Source organism: Poecilia reticulata, chromosome 10 (genome assembly GCF_904066995.2).
Source record: "Poecilia reticulata chromosome 10, P_reticulata-male-v2, whole genome shotgun sequence".
Lineage (NCBI taxonomy): Eukaryota > Metazoa > Chordata > Actinopteri > Cyprinodontiformes > Poeciliidae > Poecilia > Poecilia reticulata.
Genome location: NC_088839.1, coordinates 16175863 through 16186156, shown reverse-complemented (window position 1 = coordinate 16186156; position 10294 = coordinate 16175863). Strand labels below are relative to the sequence as shown.

The 10294-nt window shown below is 41.2% G+C and overlaps 1 protein-coding gene across 1 annotated transcript; it reads right to left on the bottom strand.

Moving 5' to 3' along the window:
- Nucleotides 1-291: 291 nt before the first annotated feature.
- tcirg1b (T cell immune regulator 1, ATPase H+ transporting V0 subunit a3b) lies at nucleotides 292-9265 on the bottom strand. The gene is made up of 21 exons (XM_008420202.3): nucleotides 9065-9265; nucleotides 8028-8146; nucleotides 7665-7743; nucleotides 6600-6748; nucleotides 6358-6453; nucleotides 6189-6250; nucleotides 5543-5669; nucleotides 5362-5444; nucleotides 5157-5250; nucleotides 4773-4985; nucleotides 4523-4673; nucleotides 4272-4411; nucleotides 3579-3736; nucleotides 3416-3506; nucleotides 3206-3324; nucleotides 2852-3065; nucleotides 1787-1900; nucleotides 1611-1697; nucleotides 1400-1520; nucleotides 1099-1270; nucleotides 292-963 (listed from the first exon to the last, which is right to left on the bottom strand). The coding sequence occupies exons 2-21, from the start codon at nucleotides 8142-8144 to the stop codon at nucleotides 870-872; spliced, it is 2481 nt and encodes an 826-aa protein (XP_008418424.1). The 5' UTR covers nucleotides 8145-8146; nucleotides 9065-9265; the 3' UTR covers nucleotides 292-869.
- Nucleotides 9266-10294: the final 1029 nt, after the last annotated feature.

Sequence of the window (10294 nt, the reverse complement as noted above, 5' to 3'; positions counted from 1 at the left end):
GTTTAAGAAATAACAGGAAATGCAACATGGATAACCGCTAATAATTTGCCAAGATTTAACCTCTAACTTTGTCAACTTCAATGAAAGCTTTAAGAAATATCTTTAAATGTTTACAGTGCATTTTTTTTTAGGAGCAATATGATTTTCAATGCCGACTTATTAGTTTTAATGGTTACTTGCGTACTGCCCATTTTTGATCACTTGATAAAACCAACATTTTGCAACAGAAAGTGTGAATCAACAGCAAGTCCACAGGTTGAAAAAAGAAGAAAAAAACACTTCCCATAGAAGTAATCAGAAAACAAACCATTTAATTTTCAATTTATTTAAATGTATACAGTTAAATGGCAAAAAAAAAAAAAAGACAAAATGCCAACTGAAAGGTTTTGTAGTGGCGTGACAACAGCAGCGGTGATCTAAACATAACGCCTACATAAACAGCTCCAATAAGGCACTAAACATGTTGGGACATGATCATGAGGGAAGGAGTCTTTGGCTTATGCATATCATTCCGACTGAAACATTCATCAAGTCATCAGTGTCAGATTCCCTTAAACAGCAAAACAGACTCTTCTGCAGATGCGCTTTCCCTTTTCATAATTCATGTTTGCGATTAATTCAATTAGAGAGCATCGTGTAACACTGTTTAAAATATTATGAAGGGGATCCGAAAGTGTATTTTTGTACAGTAACGTCATAATCAAGTGGACACATTTTTTTTTTCTATTGATGTAAAAATAACAGTCAGCATTATTCATCATGATTATTGTGCAAATTAATTTAACCATTTCATGGCATACAGGCAAAAGAATAACAGTAAGATTCACTTATACTTCAGTTAATTGAACTGATTTGTACTTTTTGGCCCATCATACAGCAGCTGAAGCATGGATCAGAGAGTTGAAAGAGAATGGACTGAGTTTGTAGCCTGTCCCGCTGTAAAACTTATTCTGAAACTCCACCCTGCAAAAGAGACGATGTAAGGATTAAAAAGAACGAAACACGTGGCTCCGATTTCACTGCCAAATCATCACCAGAACGATCTGTGAAAAATAAATTCAGTGAAACATTTTTCCTCTTCCTTCCTCACATCCTTACCAGTGCAGACGGAGCGCGTGCAGGAAAGCCGAGAGCCCCTCCATGACCAGGAGGATGGAGACGGTCAACACGGCGAAGGCGGCAAAAATCACAAAAAGCAGAGCCGACCCGACGTAGCCCTCCCACCTCAGCGCCAGACGCATGACCATGACCCACAGCACCTCTGACAGCTCTGTGGAGACAACACCGGTGACTCACAGTCACAGAGCCACGACTGGTTGGAAAAACAGATGAATACCAGACCGGGCAGGTTTGACTCCAAAAGAGGAAGTTATGTGTGTGTGTGTGTTTTAGGACTAACGTGCGTGAGCCAAGCTGAGGGCCCAGAGCCGCAGGTAGGAGGCCGTGTTGGAGATGCAGCCCAAGCAGTACTCGATGGTGTGGATGGCCTGATGCATGAACACGTCCGCAGCATCGAACTCCTGCAGGAGACGCGGTTCAGATCGTCAAATTAGAAGCATGGGTGCAGCAAAGAAAATTAAATCTTGCTTGAGAAATTCAATCACAGTTACCTCCTCGTCAGCCGGTCCGCCCTCCACCTCCCCCTGCCGAGTGTTGACCGAGCCGTCGTCGGCCACCAACGGCTGTCTTTCCTCGTCCTGACATCACAAAGAGTCCAAATCTAGCAAACGATGCACTTCACAGTCTAAAAAATATAGATAAAGCTCGCTGAACCCTCAAGACTTACGATGTGTCGCCGCCGCTTGGATTTGAACGCGACATATTCACACAGGGGTTTCCCCAGCAGGAGGACAGGGACTGAACACAGGGCCAGCACCACCAAGACCTTCTGAACTATAAGCTGCACATGGAGAACAAAACCATGTTCAATAACAGCAACAACACAGCAGCCAATGCAAGAAGTCTGCTCATGTTAGTTTATACAAAGACCTTGGAAAAGTAGTAAACACGTTCTCTCTAATAAACAACTGCAGTACTGTTTGCTGTTACGGATGAGTATATAATTGGATTCATGTGCTTGCAATAAACTTGGAATCTGATCTCTGATTAACAGCATCACGTTTACAAAAAAAAAAAAAAAAAAAAAACTAAACCTCAAGCACACAAGTGAAACAAGCATGAAGTACATTATGGTTACTCTGTGCATCGAAACAAACAATTTTGTATATTTTCAGCAAAATAATCAAAATTTTAAAATAATTTCATCGCATTACAACCTCCAACTGCAACGACTCTTTTGGGATTTTAAGTAATTGAACAAAACAAAGAAATGCACAAAGCAGAAAGACGATAAACATCCATGACATTCTACGGAAAAATACAATTAAATGCTCAAGCGTGGCGAAGACACAGCATGGATGCACGATGCCACATACATCCGTCTGGCTACGTCATTCCTACTGGTTCTACAACATATCGACTCCAGGCAGCGGGATATGAATAGAATTTAATGGTAAAAAAATGTTGAAAAACATTTGTTATTTTGCTTCACTTTCAAAATGATGCATCTTTTTGTGTTATTCTATCACATATAGCCTCAATGCGTTGTAGTTTGTGGTTGTAAAGTGATGCAAATAGTTTTTGGAAAGCAGAGTAAATATCAAAACTCCACATGTATATTAAAAAAAAAACAACAACATATGTAATATTGTCACTTTAAAGATCCCAAGCAGAACAGGAAAACAAATAAATCCAGCATCTTCCAGAGTGCTGGAAAAAAAATGAGCGCATGTCCATAATGGCAATGGCCTCCATTACATACTGCATGTGGCTGTTGTGTTGGGGCACACACCTGACCCGTGTACAGCTGGGGGTTCTCTGGGTTGTCTGTGAACAGGAACATGTCGATGAAGTGGATCAGTATGCTGGGAGCGATTCTGGAATCAGCGGGCGTGTAGACGACCCATTTAAAGACCACCATGAAGACGAGGTACCCGAACAGGCACAGCATGAAGAACAGCTCTGGGATCAGCACAAAGAAGATGCTGCTGATCTTGCCAAAGTGCCTGAAAAGAAACACCAAGACGAAAGTGAAAATTAAATCCGCAGGAAACAGAAACCGGGCCAGACGGATGTGAGAGGAGGAAAGGTTTTTTTTTTTTTTTTTTTTTTTTTTTAGAACAGAGAAATAAACCAGATCACTAACCAGTAGTTGAAGAATGACAAGCAGACTCCAAACGTCATGTGAATGATGCCGACGATGACTGACATCTTCATCTTGTACGAGTTTAGGAAGGTGAGCTTGTTATTGGCCAGGCCCCAGACCTGACAACAATCACAAAAAAAGGCAAAAAAAGGTTGGCTTCAATTCGGTATTTCATTAAAAAGAAATGATTAAAGAATCTGCCGGCTGTACCGGGTCGATCCCGAAGGGATACGGGCTGGTGAAAACCCCGGTCACGTTGGGATCCATGGACAAGAACTGGTTCCCGCGCAGCGTCGACGGGCTGAAGAAACGTGGTGGGTTAGTGACGAAACAAAGAAAAACATTGTTGAGAAATTTAATGACTTGTCCTCACTTCCAGATGTTCTTGTCAAACATCGGGCCGACGTGCCACCCCGAGTTAAAGGTTTTCATGCCTCGGCTGAAACACTCGTTGTAAATGGCTCCCGTGTAGATGGAGAAGAGGCCCATCAGCAGAATCAGATATCGTCCTCCAAACATCATCCTCCAGATCTGGAAACAGAAACGCGCTTCGCTTACAGCCAAAACCTTGGAATGCCCCACTCCAAATGTCTTAAACTAATTAAAACCACTTTCGGAAGAGCAATGTTTGATTGGATTTATGCGTCATTTGGCCAATTTCCAATTCATTAGGGTGTAAAGAAAGTGGATGGATAGGAAATATGAATAAAACACAAACGGGATATATAAGCTCTAACTAGAGATGAACTCAGAAAAATAGCGTTTCTTTGTTATTGAATTCAATAACTATAGCTTAGCAGTGATTTTTAATTTATTTTTCTAGTTTCCATGAAAAGAAAAACAACTAAATCATTTAATATGATTTTTAGATAAAATCTAAAACTGTTCAAGAACCTATTAAAGCAGAAACAGACCTAGTTAATATGCATTCATATCTTGTTTTCCAACTATGACTCTACGAAGATCAATCAAAAAACGTAACCGCTGAAGTAAAAGTTGAATTGTGCTCTAAATGCATGTGTTTTACCAGAAACGAAGGAGAGCGAATCTAAAGAATGAAGTGTACCTCATTGTTGTTGTTTTTGAGTTTGGGGTCTTTCTCCTCAAGGACCATCCAGAGGGCGGCCAAACACATGAGCAATCCATGACCCACATCCCCAAACATCACAGCAAACAGGAAAGGGAATGTGATTATGGTGTACACCGCTGCAGACGCACGGGGAGGGGAAAAAAAGAAAACGGTTGAAGAAATCGGGTGCTTTTGATTAATCTCTGCTTTAACGGAATCATCCGATGGATAAAATGACAGAGACAAACCTGGATTGACCTCCCGGTAACTGGCCACTCCGTAAGCGTCAACGATGTTCTGGAAACCGGCTGTGAAGGAGTTGAGGGGGAACAGAGTGGGAGGAGGGGTGGAGCAGGGCAGGCGGTTGTAGAAGGAGTCCACGCCGCTGCCACTCTTCCTCTGAAGATGGAAGAAGAGGCAGAGCATCGGTTATTTTTCTACTAAGTCTAACCACCGGCAGCATTGCACGTCTCTGATTTGCTGCCCTATCCATCTCACCCCTCCTTCTCTGAGGGCGTTCTGCAGCTCCGGCAGCTTGGCAGTGGGACACCAGGCCTCGGCGATCAGGCACTTGTCCGTCACGGAGGGGCTGCAGAGGTTCAGCACCAGCTGGATGGCCTTGCACTTCTGGACCCGGACCTTCCACTGAGGCAGGAGAGCCACGGCTCGCTGCAGCAGTTGCTGCAGAAAGGCTTCGGTCTGAGACAACACCTGAAAAACGCGACAGGGGAGTGAAAGCAGGGAGTTTAGCAACATACTGCCCAGAGAAGAAATTAAAAAAAAGGAACATTACCGCACAGTCTAAACACATTTGGTACTTTTCGTGGTTTCCAAAAAGAGGAAATGCTGGTATTGAGGCCGCAACAAATAAAAGACACTCACTGATTTGATGTCTTCAATCCGACCCTGAAGGCCCTGCAGAATTTCTTCTCTCTCGGCTGTACTCTCTGGGTATGCAAATGTCTGCGTGTGGAAGCTGCACGATGAAAAACACCCCAAAGAAAAACAAATCAGCCTGATCAGAAATGAGAGAATACTTTAACTGGAAAGTAAATAAACAATCTGATAGATGCACAGGTTTCCCCACCAATCGCAAATCTTCTTCACTTTCTGTCCGATCTGATCTCCCCAAAACGAGATCAGGAAAACGGTCCACTGCACCATTTCCCCCTGGAGACCGAGAGGCAGAAAACAGGCCGAGTGAGAAAACAGAAACATGTTACATCTAAATGAAACTAAAGTAAGAGATCCCGTCTCCGAGCTCTTACCGTGTCTGGGTGCTCAAGTCGGTCAGCCATTTCTCTAAAATCCACGATAATGTAACCGCGACACGCCCGCCATAGCAACCGTTCAAACGAGGGCACCTTCCAAGGATGGACCACTCCTGCAACAAAGCTGAGGCAGAGAGGAAGATGGGATTTTATTTTTAACTTCTACATCTTTGAGGAAAAAACTAAAGAGGAACCAGTCAAGGTTTTCTTGGTTGATGTTAGTATCCAAATTTCTTTAAGCTTGCTGATTCATTTAAAAAAAAAAGAGAGAGAACACATAAAACAGAAGAAAATATCCTGTGTTCTTTGACAGCTTTCAATGCAACGTTATATGACGAAACTACAAAACTATCCCCGTCATATATCAAATGTTTGTGTAATCCATTTCTGATTTTTATTTAACTCAAACCCAAAGCACATACTGTTGAATGATTGATTTACTGCCTGAAAATGAACAGAGTTCTTAGTTTTATTGCATTTACGAAGTAAGAAAAAAAAAATAATTAAGATTTTTCAGGTGTTGACTTGCAGATAAAAGATCGGATAAAATAAATGGAAAAATTGGCCAAACTTGATGTCTGGCTGATTGATCTGTGCATCGCTGAAAGAAGAAGACAACCAAGAAGAAAAAGCAGAGATCTACCTAAGGCGGACATCTTGGCGGTGATCAAACAGGCCGTGGCTTTCCAATACAGGTGGTGGTGCCTGTCAACGGAAGGTGGAAATTACTTATTTATTTTTATTTTTTACTTTTTCTCCGTCATTTTGAAGAAACTCTAATAGCAATGTCTGGTTATCACGTGTGTAAAGACCTGCGTGGCTGTGAGCGAGTGCGTTTGGGTCAGGACTCCTTTGTACTGGCAGAGCTGCGTGAGCTGAGCCCGGAGGCTGTCTCTGTTCCTGGACACCTGGAGGCAAACAAACGGGACACGCACCATCAAACGTTACATCACAACGCCGCTAAAGACACAACAGAAGCTCGTCAGCACCAACTCGCAGTCATGTTTTTTTTGGGGGGTTTTTTTGCGGTTTTTGTTTATTTTTTTCCTTTTACCTCTTTGAGTTCTCTCGCCAGTCTCTCACTTTCCTCCTCTATGGTGATGAGTTCACGCGGTTGAGGGGCCGAAGGCACCGGGCTCGGAGGGGGCAAGGGGCGCTGCAGGGGCGGTTTCAGGGAGCGATTGATCTCCTGCTCCAGAAAGGCTGAGGGACGATGTCAAAACATAAAATGACAGGAATAGATTAAAATATACAACTCCCGAAACATAAGAGTCACGCTACGTCTCTTCAGGATTCACATCCGAGGGCTGAGAGAGCCACTGAGAAAAGTTAATCTTGCGGTAGGTGAACTATTTCTGCCTTAGCATGGCCCAATATCCAACTGATGGGGGATCAATATCCTGCTGAAGGAACCTGTGATCAGCTTTTTGTAATTCACAACTCGGGGTCCAACATGGTTTTATTTAAAAAGTCAGCATACTTCAAAGATTTCATGACTGCTTGCACATGCCTGAGCCTTTGGAAGAGAACCAGATCCTGACATTTTGTTACAGAAAAGCATAGCTCAACTTTAATCTGACCAAAGAACACATTTCCAGTTAAAGTCCCAGCAGATTTTTACTTCCTGTTCACTGTGAGTGGTGGCAAGATAGACTTAGGTCCTCATCCAACAACCTCACATTCTAGTTGTTTTAAAAGTATTGATTATTACTCTGACTGTTTGCATGTGTATCTATAGGTCAAGTAGCTACTTTCTCGGTAGCTATAGGTCAGTAACTACTGACCTATACACAATAACAGGCAGGTTATTGTGTCTTACCTATTGTGTCTCTTGAGTGGTTGAGAGAAGAATTACAATATACATTTCACTACAGAAAGTCACAAATGAATAACTCAACTTTTTAATATGCTTGAGTTGCAATTATTTAATAGTAACCAGGGTTTCAAAAATAATTACTTATTTTCTAACATGGCATTCCCCCCCCCCCTCACTCAGTGACTGTCTTCAGGCTATTTTTCAGTGAGATTATGTTCCCGTTGTAATATATGAATCTATTTTAAGACTTCTGACGCATCGCTACCACAGTGTGCCTGTCTGAGTGAATGAGTCGGTTCTTACAAAAAGTCTTCTCGAGCTCTTCACATCGCCTGACCTCGCTGACGAACTTCCTCTGGAAGGCATTCACATTTGGATTCAACTAGAAAGATACAGAAAAGAGGAGGGTGGCAAGAGGGGTTATTTGTGTTCACCTTATTAAAAAAGAAGGAAAGAAAATGTCAATGTGTCTAACAAACCATTCAACTGAGAGTAATTGAAAGGAAGGCAATTCTTTCAACAATGATAATATTAGTAGATTGTTTTGATATAATGAGAATAAAGTTAAAAAATAAATAAATAAGCAGCTTGCAAATAAAAAAAAAAAACCTCAGATCCTATATCATGTTGATGCAAAAGTAAAAATGATGACTGTATTTGACGTACATCTCTAAACTCCACCAATCCCAGCTCTCCCAGTTCGCTCACACAGTTATAAGCCGAGCCGGACTGGAGGAAGAGCTGCACCAGGCAAACCTCCTCACTTCGAAACAGGGACCCCATAACTGCAAGCAGAGAGAGAAAACCAATAATTCTTCCACTTTCAAGTCACAACACAAAACTAAATACTGTTGTTTGGGCAAAAAATATGAATACTTCTTATTAAGCAAAGGACAGAAAGGCATAGAGTTGTCAAAAGGAAAGTCCAAAAAGAGGATCTGGCTTTGGCTGGTGCACTAAAAGATCAACTGACAATGCAGCATTTTATGGGTGGACGCTTAAAAAACAGGAAGAAGCAGGTCCTGCTGTGGCGATCATCAGGTGGAATTTCCATTTTTGCAAATGTGTGTCAACAATACGATGTGTGTAATTCCTCTATTGGTTTATTCTTCAAAAATTATATATATAAAAAAAACAATCATGTACCTGATGGATATATAAAGTATATTATTCTATCTCAACTGGATTGAGATGTTTGAGGAAAATGTATATTTTTTTTACCAACAGATATTTGGTCACTTTAATTATATTTTTATGGAGTTTTGAAAGGTCTGGTTTGTCCTGCTCGACTAAGGTCGGTAACAGAAATCATCTGACAGAAATTGATTTAACAAACAACTCTGTGTGATAGCCAATAAATTTATTAAAGGTGCATGACAAGACACAAAAAATTAAATTAATCTTAAAAGAAACTTTTTCTGGGAATAAATACTTTGTCGATAGTTTCTTTTTTCTTTTTTTCCCCACATTTTCTTTCACAAATAACAGCTGTGAGTTTCGTTTTCACCACAGCTCAGTTCCAGAGGAACAAAGCAATGACACAAAAGCTTCAAATTAATCAACTTACCGCATTATTAACGTACTGAGAAAATGGGAATAAAAATCTACAGTACATTGATTTTAAATGTGATAATAACACCAGTTAAGGTGAGAAAAGTAGCTCCCGGTTAGCAGTAAACAAAGCTAAATCAGAGCTGTCTCACCTGTCTTTCGCCTGGACCCCTCTGTGTCTCCTGTGGACACTCTCTGCTGCTGTCCTGGACGGTACCGATGGACAAACCTGGACAAGGTGGAGACGTGTTTCTAGGTTCCGAGGCGAGTTATGTTCTCTTGGCTCCCATTTCCCGTTCATGAGAGTCACGTTACCCCAGGACTCACGTGATCCAGGACTTTCCTGATCTTCCCTAGTTTCACCATTAGGGGGCGACGTTTTCTGCCGCAGTGATATATATAACCTGTCCTGTCGTAATGGCGCCAACACCATACTTTATCCTGTACTTTTATGTTGAATATTATTGAAAAGTTCATTTAAGGGAAAGAGATTATTTAAATTAATTTCACACTGACATGTTTTTCCACTTACAGGTACTGAAAACACAAGGTCAGATAATTTTAGACCAATAACATTTTTAATACAGGGATACGGGCTCTAACTGCTTAAAACATGTTATTTTCAAAAGCTCGATTAATGGAATATTTTTAAATATATGGGTCACCTCAGAAGGGAAGATGATAGCCCTTTTCGCATGTCCTTCAAAATCGTTTGACTTAGTCAATTATTTAATAATTGAGTTTATTCCAGACAATAAAAAACACAATTTTAGCAACATAAAAGTAACTCCTCTCATTTAATTAACCAAAAAGACATATTCATCAAATTCCTGGTCACTTTTATTTTTCATGTAATGAGCTTTTTATTTTTCCTTTAATCTCATCTATACTTATTTTTAACACCACATAGAATGTGTAGATATTTATCACTGCAAAAACAATTCTTATTACACTTTTGGGGGCTTGGTTCGCAATTAATAACAGATTGATACTATGTAGACACCTCAGGTCATCAAACCTAATCTCTCAGTGATCTCAGGACCAGAATGAAACAACGGGAAGCCATCTTCCTTCCTCTGGAAATAACTTAAGTCTGATATGTGCAAAACCTTCTAGCTCCTTGCAAAAATCAAGACTGAAAATATTAGTAAAAAAGCAAACATCCATCTTCTTTACACCCTTGTCCCTTAGTGGGGTGGGGAGAGGTGCTGGTGCCTATGTCCAGCTAGCGTTCCGGGCGAGAGGCAGATTACACCCTGGACAGGTCGCCAGTCTGTCGCAGGGCAACACAGAGGACAAACAATCATGCACACACACATTCACACCTAGGGGCACCTGACAGTCATGTTTTTAGACTGGGAGGAAACCAGAGTACCCGGAGA

Coding starts and splice junctions, on each gene's coding strand:
- tcirg1b (XM_008420202.3), bottom strand. CDS start 8,144: ATGGGGTCCCTGTTTCGAAGTGAGGAGGTTTGCCTGGTGCAGCTCTTC. Junction 3,325..3,415: donor ATCCCTTCGGGATCGACCCG/GTACAGCCGGCA, acceptor GATTGTTGTCAG/GTCTGGGGCCTGGCCAATAA. Junction 1,271..1,399: donor CCTCAGCTTGGCTCACGCAC/GTTAGTCCTAAA, acceptor TTGTCTCCACAG/AGCTGTCAGAGGTGCTGTGG.